Genomic DNA, 19,431 nt, shown 5'->3' with positions numbered 1-19,431 from the left:
TGATGAGGACTGACTATTGTTCTGATCTATCAGTATAGCAGTATGTCATCAGAAGCCAGTTTACTGATCTGTTCCTTAAGCAAAATAATAGTAGTAGATTTTCCCCTAGGACAATGATCTATCTAGTCTCAGGTTCTTGGCTATATTAGCAGTGTCATATGGATTCCATCTCATAGAGTGGGTCTTAAATCCAATCAAAAAGTGGTTGCTTACTCTCACATTTGTGGTATTATTACAACAGTGTATCTTGCAGTCTAGTCATTGATGTGTAGCTAAGTGAAATCAATGATTACTTTTCTCCTCTAGTAGCACACAGTACTTTGCAACACCATGAACACTCAGCTGTTTTTCACCTTTCAATAACTCTCTATTTTGTTCTATATCCCATTTTAACTGTGTTATTTGGGGTTTTTTTGATGTACAGGTTTTTAAATATACAATTATAAAGATTATATTAAGTTCTAAAATATATAATTTTAGATACTAGCTCTGTCCACTGTACAATAAGCAAAGATTATTTTTTCATTCTCTAGGCTGCTACTTTGCTTGAATCATGTTTTATTTACACTCTATATTTTATGCCTCCTCACCCCCATGCACCCTCTGACTGTTCCACATCCCATAATTCCTCCCCACACACCTGTCTCCACATGGACGTCCCTACCCTATTCCGACCTGACCTCTAAACTCTCTGGGATCTCCAGTCTCTTGAGGGTTAGGTGCATCATCTCTGAATGAACACAGACTGGCAGTCCTCTACTGTATGTGTGTTGGGGGCCTCGTATCAGCTGGTAAATGCTGCCTGATGGATGGTCCAATGTTTGAGTGATCTTGGGGGTCCAGATTAAATGAGACTGTTGGTTCTCCTAGAGGATCGCCCTTCTCCTCAGTTTCTTTCAGCTTTCCCTAATTTACTTGAAGACCCAGCTCTTTGGAATATACCCAAAAGATGCCCCACCATGCCACAAGGGCACATGTTTCATTATGTTCATAGCAGCCTTATTTGTGATAGCCAGAAACTGGAAACAACCCAGATGTCCCACGACAGAAGAATGGATACAATGAAATGCTACTACTCAGCTATTAAGAATGAGGACATCCTGAGTTTTGCAGGCAAATGAATTGAACTAGAAAATATCCTGAGTGAGGTAACCCCAATCCAAAAGGATATGCATGGTATGTACTCACTAATAAGTGGATATTAGCCCAAGTTACAGTCCATAGAACTCAAAAAGGTCAACAAGCTGAGGGGCCCAAGTGAGGATGCCTCAGACTCACTTGGGAGGGAGAAAAAAGCAATCACAAGTGGGGAGGGCAGGACCTGGGAGGGAAAGTGGACTGGGATGGGGGAGAAAGAGGAACCTGATCTGGTATTGGGTGAAGGAAAAGGACTGAAACCCTGAGGGCCAGCAGAAAGAATGGAAACAGGCAATCTCTGGAGGTAGGAGGTTCGGGGGACCCTCCAGAATGCACCGAAACCTGGGAGATGAGAGACTCTCAGGACTCAAAGGGAAGGACCTTAGATGAAATGCCTGACAGTAGGAAGAGGGAACTTATACAGCACACCTCCAGCAGGAAGACAGGGCATTAAGAGAGGGAAGCGGTTGCCATCTCACAGTCAAAACTCTGACCCATAATTGCTCGCTGTCTGAAAGAACTGCAGGGATGGACATGGAGAAGAGCCTAAGGAAAAGAAAGTGCAGTGACAGACCCAAAGTGGGATCAAGCTCAAGGGATCCCAAAAGGTTCCCAAAGCCTGACACTATTACTGAGGCTATGGAGCACTCACGAAAGAGACCCAGCATGACCACATTCTAGAGACCCAACAAGCAGCTGAAAGAGTCAGATGCAGGTATTTGCATCCAACCAACAAACAGAAGCAGCTGACCCTTCACTCATGTTGTTTTCTACAACAGAATATTTTTTTTAGCTTTGTGAGCTCACATTTTTTAATTGTTGGTCGTAATGCCTATGCTACCAGTGTCCTACTCAGAAGGTCCTTTTCCTGTGCCAGTGAATTCATAGCTATTCTCTACTTTCTCCTTTATAATGTTCAGCATATCTAGTCTAATGTTAACATCCTTGATCCACTTAGAGTTGACTATTGTACACAGTGGTAAATATAAATCTATTTTCAGTCCATATGTAGCTATCTAGTTTGGCAAGCACATTTTATGAAAATACTTTCTTTGGTGTGTGTTCCTGGCTTCTTTTTCAAATACTAATAAAGTATCTGTAAGTGTGTGGACTTATGCCTGGTTCTTCAGGTTGATTGTATTGTTGTAAGATGAATCAATGTGTTTATTTTTATGCCAATACCATGTGTTTGTTTTATTACTATAGCTCCGCAATACAACTTTAAATCAGGGACAGTGATGCCTCTAGTCGTTTCAATATCCAGGGTTATTTTACCTATCCTGAGACCTTTATGCTTTCAAATAAAGTTTAAAATAAGTTTTCCAATTTCTATAAAGGAATTGGGTTGTAATTTTGAAGAGGATTGAATTAAATTTGCAGATTGTTTTTGGCAGGATGGCCATTTTTGACATTGGGGCAGCTTTTCACTTTCTGGTGTCCAATTTCTTTCCTTATGACTTAAAGTTTTTATTATGTAAGTCTATCATTTGCTCAGTTAGAGATATACCAAAATATTTTTGAGGTTATTGTGAAAGATATTGTTTCTCTGGCTTCTTTTTAAATATGCTTCTCATTTTTAGGTAAGAAGGTGACTGATCTTCGTGTGCTAATTTTGTATTCTGCTACTTTGCCGAAGGCATTTATCAGCTGTAGAAGTTCCCTGATGGAGTCTTCATGATCTTTATTTATAAAATTATACTGTCTGCAAAATAAAAATTTGAATCTTCCTTTCCTATTTGTATTCCCTTGATTTTCTTCAGATGTCTGAGATTGCTTTAGCTAAGATTTCAAGTGTTGTATTGAGTAGAGAGAATGGATGTTCTTGTCTTGTTCTTGACTAATGGAAATTTTGAGTTTCTTTCCATCTAACATGATGTTGCCTGTGGGCTTGCTGTAAATTTTCTTTATTATATTGCAGCATGCCCCTTTTTCTCTTAGTCTTTAGGGCCATTCTCAAGTAGAGATGTTGGATTTTTACTAAAGAACATTTGTGCATCTAATGAGATGATCCCAGTGTTTCTGTCTTTTAGTCTGCTTATATGCTAGGTCATTTTTATTACCTTACGTATGGTGGACCATCTTTGGGATGCAGTCAACTAGATCGTGTGTTCATGAACTTGGTTTGGAAGCATTTTATTAAGAATTTTTACATCTATGTTCTTAAGGGATATTAGTCTGTAACTTTCTTTTTTGTTGAGTCTTTGTGCAGTTTTTGTATCATGATAATAGTGAATTCATAAAAGAAATTAGAAAATGTTTCTTCAGTTTTTATTTTGAAGAATAATTTGAGGATTATTGTATTAGTTTTTCCTGAAGGTATTGTAGAATTCCACTCTAAAACAATCCAGCCACAGGCTTTTGCTGCTGCTGTTGTTGGAACACTTTAAATTACTATTTTTTTTTTCACTAGAGATTGTGGGTCTATCTGATAGGTTGAAAATATCAAGAAACACATCCATTTCTTTTAGGTTTTCCAGTTTTGAGGAGTAGAATTTTAAAGTATGTCCTTTTTATTCGTTGAACTTCCTTTGTATTGTAATTCCTCCCCCTACTTTTTTTTATTCCTCCTCCCATTATACCTGCCTTCCACTCTTGCTTCCTCTGCTCCGATAGACAAGAAAAAGAAATCTCATCATGGAAGTTGTAGTAGGTCACATTGCATCTCACAATCTACCCTTTGGTTCACACTTCTTTGCTTGCAAATGTTCATTGGAATAACTCATTGGTCTGGCACAAGGCCTTTAGCTTCTGCTACTCTATCAATATGGAACCTCACTGGGACTCCTCTTAGATATTCTGATGTTGCCCTGTGTCATGGAGATCCAGTAGTTTGGATCTACAGGACTGGTCCCTTCCTGCATTCCAACAGTTCATTGATGGGGTAGATGTCAAATCTGGGCCTGAGAGAAATCTGAGCTGGTCAGCCCACTGGCTGTCCCACTCCCATACCCTCGGGGCTGGCTTACGAACAACCCCTGTAACCACAGGCAGCTCTATCAGGCAAGGTCCAGAACCTGCTTTCCCAAGTGTGGCAGCTGGTGAGGGACAAAGTCAGCTCTCTCACCCTCATGACCTAGGGGCCAGCTCTGCTGCCTGCCATAGATGTCAAGGGATGGGGGCTAGGAGGTCTCTCTCTGATCTACACCACCTCCCAGCAGACAAGTGATAGGCTTGGCTCTTCTGAGCTCACCCCAGGGGATGGACACATCTGCAACCCCCATATCCAGGGCACTCTCTCTCTCTTGAGTGCTGCAGTAGGTAAGAGACAGGGCCAAATCTACTGCTGTCATGACTCCAGGACCAACTCTCCTACCTGCCTTAGGTGGCAAGGGGTGAGGGTTGGGAAGAGCAACTCTCTCTTGCCCATGCTACTCCACAGCAGAAAAGTTGTAGGGCCAGCTCTCCCATGCTCATATTCTCAGGCCTGGTGACGGGCAGGGATAGCTCTCCTGCTCTCATAACTACACCAGGGCCAGCTCTCTCACCTGCTGCCAGTGGGCAAAAGGGACAAGCAGAGAATCTCTCCCTCAGTGACACAACTGCACAGCACACAAGAGACAGGGACAGTTCTCCCATATTCTCAGTCAGGGTTGGCTCACTCCCAACCCCCACACCCTAAGGCCAGCTCTACTGTGTTGCCCAGATGAGGTTAAGAGCCTGCTCTCCTTAGAGTTTCAGCACAACTCTACTGTTCAGATAACCTTGAGGTCAGCTCTCCTGCCTGCCATAGGTGACAAGGGGCGAGGTGGAGCATCTCTCCCTTGCCAATATCACCACATTACAGACAAGCCCCATTATCACTCCCTCAAGTCCAGCTCACCCACACCCCTAACATCAGGGTCAGCTCTACTATGCTGCCTGGGGAGGTACAGGACCCACTCTCCAGAGAGTTGCAGCTGCTGAGGGGCAGAACCAGCTCCCCTGCTCTCAGGATCCCAGGACCAGGCCTCCTGCCTGCTGCAGGTGGTAAAGGGAAAGGAGAAAGGAGGGTATCTTTCCCTTGTCTATTCCACTTCATGGGAAACAAATGTTGGGGTCAGCTGTCCCATACTTGTATCCTCAGGGCCAGGGCTGGTTCACCTAGAACCTCCACAATGTGCAGGGCTGCTCTCCTGAATACTGCAGCTGCCTAGGGGTGAGGTCATCTCTTCTGCTCTCCTGCTACCAGGGCCATCTCTCTCACAATGCCCAGATGATGGGTAGGGTCAGTTCTGCACAGCCTCAGATATCAACATGTCCAGCGATGTCCACCAGAACTTTGATGGCAGTAGACCTCTTCTGATGCAGGGCCATGGACCCAGAAGTGGCTGCTTGTAGCAGCACAGGCCAGGATACTACCATGGTCCCCAGTGGTATCTCATCATTTGGTAGGTGTTCTATTCCTTGGTTGTTGTTTCCCAATCTGGGTCCTAGTCACGTGTGGCAGCTATGGGCTCCTTGAGTCCTATCTAAGTGTGGTAGCTTTTGGGTTTCTGGTAGAGAACTGGTCTGCAGGTTGTCAGGGAGTCACAGAGAACAGGAGGCAGGCTGGAAGGAAAAGCTGAAAGGAATTGCTAGGAAGAACTACAGATGTGAGAAAATACTCTGAGTCATACTTGGTAAACGGTTCTCTTTTCTGACTTGTACACCTAGAAGTCGGGAGTAGAACTTGGAGAGGGTCTGACTTTTTCCATGTTCACTTCCTCCTTTCATATCCACTTCCTGGTATGAAGTACTGCTATAAGTGACTACTATATTTGTTAATCCAGCATCAGCTGCACTAGAGTTAAAAAGAAACAGTTTTCAGTTCTAGTGATCTTAAAAAGCTGTTGCCTTGTTCTGTTTGAAAAAATATTTTAATATGAAGGAAAAGGAGACTTTTTCTGATAGATTTTCACTCATTATTTAGACTTCCGGAGACAAAAGATGGGGTCTAGGTGTACAGTGGTAATGTGCTTGCCTAACATATACATAGTCCTAATTTTGAGTCTGAACACTGAAAAGAAAACCAGTCCTGGACTGAGAGATGCAGCTACTCTAACCTGAGGTTATTGCATTCATGAGACAAGAAAGCATTTCTTTTTATATTTAATGTGTGTGCATGTGTGTGTGTGCGTGCGTGCGTGCGTGTGCATGCGTGCGTGCGTGTGTGTGTGTGTGTGTGTGTGTGTGTGTGTGTGTGTGTGTGTGTGTGTGTGTGTGTAAATACCACTAGCATGCATGCAGTTTGAAAGACAACTTGCAGAAGTAGGTTCTCTCCTACCAATGAGTCACCGAGTTTGAACTCAAGTACTCAGTCTTGGTGAAGGGGCCTTTACCCACTGAGCATCTAGCTGAAGCAGGAAAGGTTTTGTTTGTTTGTTTGTTTGTTTTCTAATGGGTATCTCTAGAATGATTTTATTACTGTCTTTACTAAGAGAAAAATAAATAGGAGGAAGATGAAGAGGAGGAAGTAGAGAAGGAGGAGGAGGAAAGAATGAACAACAACAACAACAAAAAGAAACAGGGTTGGCTGAACTACAAGGGTGAAGGGTAAAATATAAACCTTGCTTTGTCAAGCATTCAAAGTTAGTGACTGGGTTGAGACTAACTCAGTGGTAGAATTCTTGCCTGGCATGTATGGTTTTTGTGGGTACTGAGGGGTTTGAAGATCCAGGAAAGTGTTCAGGGGAGCAGAGGACTTATTCTTTCTTACAAAATAGGTTCACACAAGCAGGTAATCTTATTGGAAACATACAAGGAGAGGGATAAGTAATAATGGGGTTGCTTTGTTACTACTCCATGGCCCCCTGCCTTGTAAATCTTTCTCACTGAGACTACAGAAATCCATCAGCCTCATACTCTAAGGCAACTGACACAGCTAGTGTCTAAGCTGTCAATGGAAAGAGCTTCCCTTCAAAAAAGAAGCTGTCAGAGAAAGAACGAACCAGATGCTTCTTATCTGGAGCTAAAAGTCCTAAAACTCTTCCCTTGGGGTAGAGCAGGCTGGAAAAACCCTTCAGAACCAAGATTAGATGATGATGGCTTCAAACTGATTCTCTGCCTGCGGATTTAAATACTTACTTGAAAGACAATAAATATAAAAAGAGAAGATGCTGGTTCAAATCAATTTTTAAAAATTTTGTTTTCCTGTTGGCAGGAGTAGAAATAATTGCTTGTGAACAGTTGAAATCATCGATGAAATACAAGAAGGAAAGAAAATTACTGTTCTGCCCATCAAAGAATAAGGGTCACATTGCATCACTGAGGCTTGGAAGAAAAAGTCATGCGGGCTGTAAAGAAAAAGGGCAGAACCCAAGAACACTTAAAACTCGCAGCATGTCTGGAAGAAGTCTGGCTCTTTGTCAGGACCAGATGCAAACTCAAAGTGGAAAGCACAGGACAATCTCACCCAAATTTCAAAGAATAGGTGGCCTCAAGTGACTGTCCATCACTGTCAAGCATGTAACACTTGGCAGATGGATATGTTGTAAGTATCCCACGCCTGAGAAGGCAACTGTGAATGGTTGACATGTCTATCATCAATTCATCCATGGCGCAGCCATCCCTACCTTCTCCTAGGTGAGCTATCAAGTTCAGTCTTATCTTGCATCCTCTTTCTCTTCTAGATACCTCCTCACCTCACCTAGCTTATCTACCCATACTTTTGCTTTTTCATCTCTCTTACCACAAAATACTGTATACCTTTTCTAATAATTCAAATTTCTATTATTTTGGGTTTTAAAATGATATACAAAAACTCCTCTGTCAAACCTGTGTTTGACAACCTTCCTAAAATTTGACCTTTTGGTATAAGAACAATTGCCTGTAGTCTTGTTCTTGCTGCTGGTTTTGGCAGACAAGTAAAGAAATCCTGGAAGTTTCTGAATGATAAAAGGTGATGAGGATATCTTTTGTTATAGCAAGGTCATGCTTGGTGGCTCCTAGATGGCCTCAAGATAGAGGATGGCTGAGAGAAAGACTACATAGAGATTAGACGGTCAGCACTTTAGTCCTGCTCCAAACCTCCAGAAAGGGGAGAGGGGCTGGAGACTGAGTCAGTGGCCAATGCCAATGATTTCATTGATCATACCTATACAACAGAAAGACCTATAAATCCATAAGCAGTGAGATTGAGCAGCTTTGGTTGAACCAAAAGGTCCTAAAAGTTCATGTTCGAGGAGGTGATGTAAGTCAACTCCACAGAGACAAGGTATGCAGTTAGTAACCTTCTAGTCCTTACCCTATGTGCACATCTCTATGGTTGGCTGTTTCTGCTCTAAATAATAAACTGTGAAAGTCAGTACTCATGTTACTGATCTCCAAGTGACTGTAGCCTTAGGTGAGATAAGGGGATTATAACCTGAGGAAGTGAGGCTTACAGCTGGTACTTAAAGTTAGGGCAACCCCGTAGGACTGAGCTCTTAAACTTGGGAAGTCAGATGCTAATTGTGGATATTGTTAGAATGGTGAGACAGCTAGTTAATATCAGAGAATTAGAGACCTGGTGTTGGAAAGAACATGGTACCTTTGGGAATAAGAGGACAAAACAAACAAACAACAACAAGAAAATCAAACCAAAAAAAAAAGAAACCGTAATTCCCCAAGTACTTTAAAATACACCTTCTGATTACACTTTAAAGTATATCATACTTCAGTCATATTAATTACTAAAACATCACTTGAATTGCCCATACTCAAACTGTACCACACCCTGTCTCCCTACCAAAAATACAGCTAAGGTTTTTGTTTTGTTTTGTTTTGTTTTTGTTATTTTATTTATATTTCAAATGTTACCTCCTTCCCAGTTTCCCCTCCACCAACCCCTATACCATCCTCCACCCCCTGCTTCTATGAGGGTGCTCCCTCATATACTCCCCCTCACACCCACCTACTCCTACCTCACCAGACTAGTCTCCCCCTACAACTTCCACAGGACCAAGGGTCTCCCCTCCCACTGATGCCAATAAAGCAATCCTCTGCTACATATGCAGCTGGAGCCATGGGTCCCTCCTTGTGTACTCTAGTCCCTGGGAGCCACCCCCTGGGGGAGGAGTTCTGGTTAGTTGACACTGTTGTTCTTCCCATGGGGTTGCAAATCCCTTCAGCTTCTTCAGTCCTTCCCCTAACTCCTCCATTAGGGTCCCCATGCTCAGTGCTCAGTCCCTATGGTTGGCTTGCAAGCATCTGCATCATTATTGGTCAAGCTCTAGCAGAGCCTCTCAGGGGACAGCCATACAAGACTCCTGTCAGCAAGCACTTTTTGGCATCAGCAATAGTGTCTGGGTTTGGTTTCTACATGTGGAGTGGACCTCCAGGTGGGGCAGTCTCTGGATGGCCTTTCCTTTAGTCTCTGCTCCACTCTTTGTCCCTTCATTTCCTTTAGATAGGAGCAATTCTGAGTTAATACTTTTGAGGTGGGTGGGTGGCCCCATCCCTCAACTGGGGGCCATGCCTACAACTAGATATGGTCTCTACAGGTTCTCTCTCCCCTTTGTTGAGTATTTCAGCTAATGTCATCCCCATTGGGTCCTGGGAACCTCTTGTATATTCTGGCATCTGGGACTTTCTAGTGGCAACCACCCCACACCAGTTCCCCACCACCCACTGCTACACACCTCCATTCAAATTCCTGACCCTCTTCTCTCTCCAACCCATCTCATCCCACACCTGATCCAGCCTTTTTCCCTCCCCCTCCTCTCTCCTTCCCAAATCCCTCCCTCCCTCTACCTCTCATGATTATTTTGTTTCCCCTTCTAAGTAGGACTGAAGCATCCACACTTTGGACTTCCTCCTTCTTGGACTTCATATGGTCTGTGCGTTGTATCATGGCTATTCCAAGCTTTTTCCCTAACACTTGCTTATCAGCACACACCATGTGTGTTCTTTTGTGACTAGGTTACCTCCCTCAGGATAATATTTTCTAGTTCCATCCATTTGCCTTTGAATTTCATGAAGGTTTTTACAGGCAAGCTAAAATTCTACATATGAAAACAGCTTTTCAAACCTCCATTAGAATCTCACATGCATTTATTTTATACAAGAGCAGCTAATCACAACACCTCCGTGGCTTCTTTTCATTTACAGTAACATAAGAGAGTACAAAAGTCTCTCTCCAGAGTTTATAGCATAATTAGGGACATTCTATAAATATTTGACCACTAGTCCTCCAAAATGTCAAGGTCATCTCAAACAAGGGTATAGAGGAACTCAGGAGATGGGATGACTAAAGGCAGCTGGGAGAAGCCTGGATGAGCTTCCTATTGTAAAAAAGGGTTACTTGGCTAAAACAGGACATCTAACATGTGGTGAAACACAAGAAGACCCTATTGGGGCATATGATATAGATAGTATGGAACACATAAACAGGCAAAGCAAGCTCGTCATCAACAATATACAGACTCCTTATCAGGTTTAATTCACACACACACACACACACACACACACACACACACACAAAATAAGGCATTAGCTCTTCATTTTAAAGAAAATAAAATGTCATGCTTTTAAAGACCAAATTTTTAATAATTTAGCAACATTTAACCTCCCTTTCCTCCTACATTAGTAAAACATATGGTTGTATGGAATTAATAGTCTTATGAAATGACAACTAAAAACAGATTTCTTTCTTAAAAAAATTTAAGTGTTGCATATTCGTTTGTAATACTTTTGTCAATATAATTTACTAGTTGGAAATATTTGTATCTGACATTAGTTTTAAAATGTAAGACATGCAGCTTTTAATTAACTAATTAAATTAAATTAATTAATAATTTTTAGTGACGAGGCTACCATATAGATCTGGCTGGTCTAGAACTTGCTAGGTAGATCAGACTGATCTCAACCACAAAGAGATCTACCTGACTCTGACTCTCAAGTGTTAGGATTAAAGGATTCTCCCATCATATCTAGCTTTATACAGTTTTTAAATCATATTTCAGAGAACTTAAATTATCACATACCATTAAGAAAAATAAATGTACTGTTATGTTTATAAGAAGTATCCCAATTACATAAATATTAAAATGTATCTTGAATGTGAGGAAATATATTAGTTTTCTCCCTAGTGAAAATGTTTTTAAATTAGTGTGCCAATTAACTACTAACTCTGATATTTAGTAGTGAATAATTTTTACAGGAAAAAACGATTTCTTCTCTATTTTTCACAGAATAGCAATTCAAGTATTATATATACTATTGGTAAAATTTCTTGTTACTAAACTGGAAAGATGCAAAGTCTCCACATATTAGGCATATCAATGGCTTGAAAAAGAAAATATAAATGCATTTATTCTATTTATCAATTAAAAATATCCCTTTAAAGGGATATTTAAAAGTTGTTTAAAAATACAACTTTAAGTATACTTGTTTGATTTATGTCACATAGATATTGAAAATTCTACTGAAGTCAAGTTTGATCTTTATTTTTAAAGCCAAAAAACGAAATTACAAAATAATTTGGGGACTGGAAGGGTAGAACGCTTGCCTCTCATGCATGAATGAGAAGCCCTAGGTACATTCCCTAGTGCTGGGAAAATAATCAAGGTCATTATATTAACACATTAATTCTATGTGCATAACTTTAGGCATTTATGAAGAAAATTCCTATCTTTAAAGACTTATTTGACTTTTTATATTAATTACTTCAATACTTTTTAAAACCCTGTCTACTTAGGGGTGGGGGAGCTAAGGGTAAGTATGTTTTGTGAACAAACAAGTCTCAGAAGATCAAAAACTCTGAAAAGTAGGACAAGGTAACTAACGTTTTTGATGGTTCTAGAAAAAAATCTGGATGTCACATGTTTTGTTAACAATTATGATTCCCTTGAGAATCAAGCATGTTGGGTGAGGTGAACTTCACAGTTTAACAGGATTGAATTTCACATTTCCTTCTGTAACTTAAAAAAAAAGAACCTTATTATATCTCTCAGCAATTTAATTAGTCACAGTGCTGATGGCTAATAATTTCATTACAGAGTAAGTGTGAAAATAAAAATCCCCAGAGGTATATGTCTAGAGTTCCAGGAAAATCAACAATCAGAACTGTAGAAAGGACCCAACAAAGATGTTCATACCAATCTGTACATTGGCTATTAAAAAGGAAAACACTACACTTTATTCATTTTATTACATACTTAAAATATCTTTCATTCCTAGATTTCCAAGTTATACTACTCTAGCATATTCTTCAAAGCCACCTGTGGACAGACAATAGTATTCCCAACACACCTTGAGCAGATTCCCACTGGGAAAAGTGGCTAGAAACACCCTGTAGCCCAGAGCCACTCCTCTTTATCAGAGGGAAACAGAAAAGATGTACCATGCGAGGCATGGACCTGGAAGTTGCAAGGATTTTGTAAGCCTAGTGGATCTATAATGACATTTGGCTACCTGGGTTGTGTAACAGCGAAGACGGCTTTCTCTTCAATTACATACATTGGCATGGTATCAGATACTTACAAGTGTTCCTTTTTATTACTATTTCTGATTTTGTTTTGTGATAGGAAGACCACACCTTGGGTTTTGTGTATGCTTGGCAAGTACTCTACCAGTCAGATACATATCTACCCTTTGTTTTGTGAAAACGAGGCCTTGCTATGATGCCCAAGCTGGCCTTGAAAGCAAGATTCTCCTGCTTCTGCTTCATAAGTGCTGGGATTCCAGGTAGCTACGACTAGATTCAAAATGAAAAGCTGATTTTAATGACCTTGGCTGAGTGACTCATACATTCATTAAGCCTAGGTGTCCTTCAGATATGGAGGACTACAGTTTTTTCCAACGGCTGAAAACTGTCTCATTTTTGTTGGGAATATTTAGTCAGATCTCAGCCAGCTACACTTTAGTTTCCTTTGAAAGTGGTTAGTGTGTTTCACAGAAAGTGTGTTAATGATCACAAAGTAAATGTTTATTTCCACAATACCCAGGCTTATACCTGGGCAAATGCCTAGTTCTTCAGAGAATATACTTTTAAGGACAGGATCCTAAAGAGAGTCAGGTGTCGTGCTGAGCATTCAAATGATTCAATCAGTTCAACCCTCAGAGGCACACATGGAGGCTGCCATGTACTCAGCATGACTGAGTAGGCCACACTGCCCAACTTCTCTCCCACTCCTGGTTCCTGGTAACTCTGTGGTCTTCAGCAAATTACTTTCCTTCATTAGTCTTTAGGGAAATCATCTAGTATATGTGGGATATCTAGGAGTGACAAGGGTCTGCAACAGTCACTCTGGAATACAGGTGACAGGTATAAACTAGTCAGATCCAGTGGTGTCCAAACACATCAGTTCCAGAGGTCAGTGCTGTTGCTACAAGCACTGCTTAATGTCTTAGTCTATATTCACTCTTGTGCCTCTCCCCCGCCCCCGTTGGTATTTCCACAGCTGACTATATTTCTGCTTATCGTATATGGGCTGACTGACATAGACCACTTGGGGAAAAAAAAATCTTTAGCCCAGTTTTCTTGGACTGTGGCAAGGGCAGCTTCTGCCTCCTGCTTTTTTATTAATTGGTTTGCAGAACACAACAATGCCCTCCCACTATGCACATAGCCCAGGCAGTATTTCCGGGAGCCTCAACCAGGGTCCTCAGACTCCCTTAAGGGCCTAAACACTCACCATGAGAGAAGACTCGTGACTCATTTTTTCGGAAGAGCCTAGAAAAAGATTTCTCAGCAGCCATCGGGTTGCTTAATGGATGGTTTATGAATGTCTAGAGTGTGCCTATTTAACCTTCCACCCTTTTATGCTTGAAGAAACATAGATACAGACACAGAAAGCTGCTATTACATGCAGAGAGATCAGAGAAGCTAGCTATTTGTGCTTCAAATCTGCTGACCTACAACCTTACACTTGCTTGCAGTGTGTACAGATAAAGTATGTAAGATGTTTTTAGTGGATGATTTAGTGGAAAGGGTTTTCTTAAATGTTATATCATCACTTTTACTTGTATTTTTTTTAAAAGGACAACTATCTCTAAAAGACCTATGATTTAGCAGATATTATTGCTCAAGATATAAAATATGTATCTGGGAAATGGACAGACCTATAAAAATATTAATGTAACTAGATGATACAGCTCTCTTGAACAGTACTAAATCTCACTGTTTTCTAGTACTTGGTGGATGGCTCCAGCTTCAGGACTCATTTGTGTTGAATTCCATTTCCTCAAGATTTCAGTAGGTGAAACTGTATAGCTTGAGGAGAGTGTGTTAATAATGATAAAAGAATTTTCAGAGTGGATTCCAGAATTCTTCTAAAGCCTCAATAAAAAGGCAGAATATTAATCACAGAAGCCTAAGGAAAAAAATTGTTATATGGAAGCTGCAAATTCCTCTCAGATCATAAGGAATCTTATTGTGAATGGCAGAAGCTGTTAGAAGCAGTCTCCTGTGATATTTCTTTGATTCTTCAAACGAATCCTGTTAATATAGCTGGATAAATCTACTATGTGTGTTGCTTCCTGCTAGCTTATGTACTTTAAAGGCACTGTATTGCTTCAGTGGACATACCAACATCCACAGAGCTTTTTTTCTAGAAACAAGCATAACATGTATTTCATTTACAATGTGCTAACAACCGGAAGCAATTCCATTTCCATTCCCTATTGCAACTTACCTGTCTACAGAGATCACTCCACACTTAACCAATAGATCCTGAGTAAGTAGGATGAACCATTTAGTTTACATTGAAGTACTTACCATATTCTGATGAAACTACACATGCTTTTGTTCATCTTACTTCCTATGTAAGGAGTTTCCTAATGCAGAAATATCACTGTGGGTTCCTATATCTGAAATATAATGCCTGCAGTGCAAGAACCATGGCTAATACTCAAGGATCACTCTTTTCTAGGGCCCAAGTATTAAAAGTCAAGTATTATTAACTCATTTAATCCTTTTAAACTCTGAGAAATGGGTTATTTTCCTGTTTTAAAGTTGTGATGATAACATGGCTATGGTCAGATCACACACCAACTTGAGGCCTTTGTACTGTACTTCCCTCATGTTCAATCAAAAGTCAGCTCACTGTTCATATACTGGTTCCACAGTCTGTATGTACGCTTATATATTCTGCACTTCACGAAAAATACACCCCATGAAAATAATGGTGTACTTTTCAAGATTTATAGTGTTACATAAGCACCTATGAGGTTTTTAATAACTCTGACACCCTTTTAAAGAATAAAGATGACAGGTAATAAAACTTACCTTTTAATTTTTATAAACACTAATTCTTTGGGAAATTAAAATTTGTGAAAAAGGCTGGTCTACCTTCCACACAAGTAAAGAACTTTTGTCAGGTAGAATAAAGCTGACATCCCATGTCCTTCTCTCTTGGAATGTCTTACCTTTTCCTTTTCCTTCACTATACTTACCAGTGGTCAATCTCAATAGCTAACTGCCCAAATTTTGCCAGAAAGCAATGCTGTCTCCAAGGCTTTACACTACTGTTATCTAGATCAACAGAGTCTTAGCAAAATCCTTCAAGTACAAGCCTTGCTGAACCCTCTTAAGAGTCTCACCAATGAAAATGTGAAATCATCACCAATATTTATTACTTTACAAACTGATATTCAGGAAAAAAAATCATCAAAGTTCAATTTAAGTAAGATTTATTGAGTGCCTACAGGGTGCGTTGCCCATCACCAAACATGTTGAAATTCAGCAAACAACATATCCCAGCCTCCAGTATATTATGATCTAATTAGTATAAGACAGTTTAGACACTGACAAATGAATTCCATGTCACTGTTCAATCACAGCCAACATTAAAGAGCTGTAACTTAAGTAATCCAAAACAGCATCTGATCCTAAAGTCATCAGTAACATTCATTTGGCTTTAGATAAAGCCAAAATTCCACTGCAGATAGAACTCACAAAGATGAAAATACATAGCAACAGAAGAGAATACTATAGATGACTTTTATTTTGTATTCTCTGTTTTCTTCTTATAATGGTCCGAAGCCTCCTCAATACCAGCTTATCAGAGAGTAGCATGTCATCTTGTTGTTCTAGATAATCCAGTAAATTTTCAGTCCATTCAAGTGCAGCTTTATGGCTAATGTGCTTCTCTGGATTCAGTTCTGCTTTCCTAGTCTTCCTAGAAGGCTTTTTTTGCTCAGTGGCCTTCGCCCTGTCTGCAGCACCTACAATGTCAGCTAACACCTGACAGTTTGAGCCACTATTCCGAGAGTCAAACCACTGCCCAATATTTTCGATGTTAACATGTTCACAGTCTTCCGTATTCTGTAAAACCGTTGCTAAATTAGCTGCTAAAATAGCTCCTTCGTCAATGCTCACACTTGGATTTTCCTCATTGCCTGGGAAAAGTTTTTTCCACGCTCTGGTTATGGTATTTGATCTTATCTGGTTCCAGGCTCTGGATGCCTCATAAATTGCATCCAACACTGTCAAATTCTTCCAAAACATTTTTGGGTCATTTCCCTCATCCATGTATTTCTGGATAAGTCCTGCTCGGTAATATCTTTTCACTGTGGTTAGAACTCCTTGGCTCATAGGTTGAATTAGACTTGTGACATTTGGTGGCAAATACTTCACAATTATTCTGCCATCATCTGAGCTCAGCAGTTCTTCATCTGGATGTGCTGCGGGAAAATCCAGAAGCAGTACTGCTTTTTCTCGAAGCCCTTTGGATTTCAGATGTTTCTGCACCTGTGGCACAAAGCACTTCTCAAACCACTGTTTGAGAACAGATGGCTCCATCCAAGCACTTTTTTGACTGAAGTACGTGACAGGAAGGTTTGAAAGGTCAGTTCCTTTGAATGCACGGGGTCTTTTTGCTTTCCCCACAACACAAAGATTAAGCTTGTGTAAACCTGTGGCATTTGCACAACACATAATAATGATTCTTTCTCTGCTTGTCCTATACTCGCAAGTACTCTGGTCACTGTCAAAAGCTAATGTCCGTGTTGGTAGACATTTCCAGAACAATCCAGTTTGGTCAGCACCATAAATTTGTTCTGGTAGGAGATTTTCTCTTTCCACAAATGCCTGAAAGTTACCACAAAATTCGCTGGCAGCAGTTTCATCCCCTTTTAATTTTGTGCCTTTACCAGCAGCCTTTGGAATACCATGGCGCTGCTTAAACCTAGTAAGCCAACCAGAAGAGGCATTAAAATCACCTTCCATGCCCAATGCATCGAAGAAGAACCTGGCCTGTTTTGCACAAATAGTTCCAGACACTGGAATCCCATCTGTTTTCTGTTGATTAAACCATTCTATCATAACTCTGTCAAGCTCCTCATATGTTGATGACTTCATGGATTTACGTTTGGATACCCCACTAGTAGGATCTGAACTGTTGGCATAGTTTATAATTCTTTCTTTGTTTTTTTTAATGTCACGAACTGTGGATTCACCAATTCCATACAGGACAGAAAGTTTTTTGAAGGAGTTGCCTTCTTCAAGCTTCTTAATAATGTCAAGTTTGTCTTTAATTGTCAATACTACACGTTTACGTTTCCCCAACATTTTAGTCTAATTATTTTAGACAATTAACAACTTAGATTTGAACACAGAGACCAGAAAATGGAGGCTTAAGAGTCCTCAGTTGTTTCCTAAGACTTAGATGGTATAACAATTTTCAAAGAAAGTCTGAGTTTTTTCCTTTGCATTTTAGAACTTAACCTGTTCCTATGACAAGGAATAGCTCCAGTTAACCCTAGTTTCTCTTCTTCCTCCCTGCTCTTTTCATAAATTGCAGCCTTACTGGAAGCTCTAAGTTGAATCAATACTACCCTACCAAGGTTTCTAAAACATTCTAATGATGATCAACTTTTGCCATTACCACGGGATTTTTTTCCTTTCTTTCTTATGCTATGATCAAGAAAACAGTTTTACTCGGGCTTGTACACTTAACAGACAGAAAAACAGAGCAGGAAGACTCATTTGCCTGACTGTTGTTGTCTTTGTCAGACTGCCAAGTGAGTGAATGCTCTCTTCAAGGCAAGGACTCCTGGTGAGTACCTATGAAAGTCATAGAGAGCAGGGGTGAGCAGGGGTAAGCAGGGATGAGCAGGGGTGAGCAGGGGTGAGCTGTCTCACCTCTCATGTAAGTGGACAGGCAAACAACTCAGTACTTTAAACCAAAAAGAACTTACAGCTAATGGCAACTGAAAGGGAAACAGCGCCTAAGAAGTGATGTCACATGATTCAAGAAAGGATAAAAAAACTTCATTGGTGGAAATCAGGACCCAAGGCTGCAACTAGGGGGTGGTAGGCTGGGTGAAGACCGCACAGTAATTCTGGTGGAAGATGATCTCCATGACCACAGAAGTAGCTGCTGGGGCGGTAGAGGTACTCGAGCCTTTGGAACCTATAGGAAAATATCAAACACGTTTTCTTTTCAGTTTCAGTCCACGGTATAACTCATACCTAGCCCAGCAACTGTGTCTAGGACACCGCCACCTATCAACCTGACAGGTAATAGACAAATAACGCTCGCAGGCACCACCCAGGAGCTGAGAGCCTACCTCCTGACACTACCAGGGCCTCTCCCCGCCGGCCAGCAAGCTCCGAGCCGGACGCTGGGTGAAAGTCGGAGGCAGGGGGTCACGGCCGCAGCCCTGCAGCCGGCGAATGGTCACCGGGCGCGCGGGACGCCGGGAAGCGGGACGCGGGCATTGCTCCGCCTGACCGGCCAAAACGCAGAGCGAGCAAAGGAAGTCCCCGGAGAAGCGACCCCCGCCAGCCGCCGAAGAGCGAGCGCGCGACGGAGCTGTGCGGCCGAGCCGGAAGGCAGGGGATTAGGTGCGCGCGCGCGCGCCCCCGCAGGAACGTGTTGTCGGCGAGGGGGCGGGATGCGCGGGCGAGCCCGCTGAGGGGGGGGGCGCGGCTTCTGGGGAGGGGGCGGGGCCTGGCCAATGCTCCGCCTCCGGACACCCAGCGTGTGTCTCTCTCGGCTGAGGCCAGGAGAGGGCGACGCAGGGTCATTCCAGGTGGCCGGATTTTGCAGATGAGGCGGGAATATCAATTGCAAGGTTTTCCTTCAGGTAAGACCCAGGAGGGCACAGAGCCTGTTCGCCATCTTCGGCGACTGCGGCGACACAGAGCCGGGTACCAGAGGTGGTCTAGCATGAAGGAGGGCGCTGAGGACCTTAATGCTGGTGCAGGAATGTAAGGACTACTCCTTGGTGTCAAAAGGGAATTTCAAGACTTCAATTTCAAAACCTGTGTCCAGTCCCAGAGCAGCCCCCCTCTCTAGAATAATCGCTTTTTGGTTTTTTTTTTTTTAAATCCTTCTTCTACAAACTACAACCTGATCTAGAGTATTTTAACTTCTGTTTCTCAAAAGTTCTCAAAAGGTTTGTTGTTGTTGT

At 41.5% G+C, this 19,431-nt stretch overlaps 1 protein-coding gene across 2 annotated transcripts; it reads right to left on the bottom strand.

The window, feature by feature from the left end:
• Positions 1-15,688: 15,688 nt before the first annotated feature.
• Positions 15,689-18,907, bottom strand: Tigd2 (tigger transposable element derived 2). 2 transcript variants are annotated; one of them, XM_031382052.1, is made up of 3 exons: positions 18,586-18,907; positions 18,214-18,428; positions 15,689-18,079 (listed from the first exon to the last, which is right to left on the bottom strand). In XM_031382052.1, the coding sequence occupies exon 3, from the start codon at positions 17,582-17,584 to the stop codon at positions 16,004-16,006; it is 1,581 nt and encodes a 526-aa protein (XP_031237912.1). In that variant the 5' UTR covers positions 17,585-18,079; positions 18,214-18,428; positions 18,586-18,907; the 3' UTR covers positions 15,689-16,003. The 2 variants fall into 2 exon arrangements, with proteins under 2 accessions (XP_031237912.1, XP_031237910.1); XM_031382050.1 differs by having other exon boundaries at positions 15,689-18,428.
• Between the last annotated feature and the right edge of the window lie 524 nt (positions 18,908-19,431).

The sequence above is a fragment of the Mastomys coucha genome, unplaced genomic scaffold (genome assembly GCF_008632895.1).
Source record: "Mastomys coucha isolate ucsf_1 unplaced genomic scaffold, UCSF_Mcou_1 pScaffold20, whole genome shotgun sequence".
NCBI classification, from domain to species: Eukaryota; Metazoa; Chordata; class Mammalia; order Rodentia; family Muridae; genus Mastomys; species Mastomys coucha.
The sequence above is the reverse complement of the archived record's forward strand: the minus strand, read 5'-3'. Positions and strand labels throughout refer to the sequence as shown.

Excerpts from the sequence above, each read along its gene's own strand:
- Tigd2 (XM_031382050.1), bottom strand. The coding sequence starts at position 17,584 with ATGTTGGGGAAACGTAAACGTGTAGTATTGACAATTAAAGACAAACTT.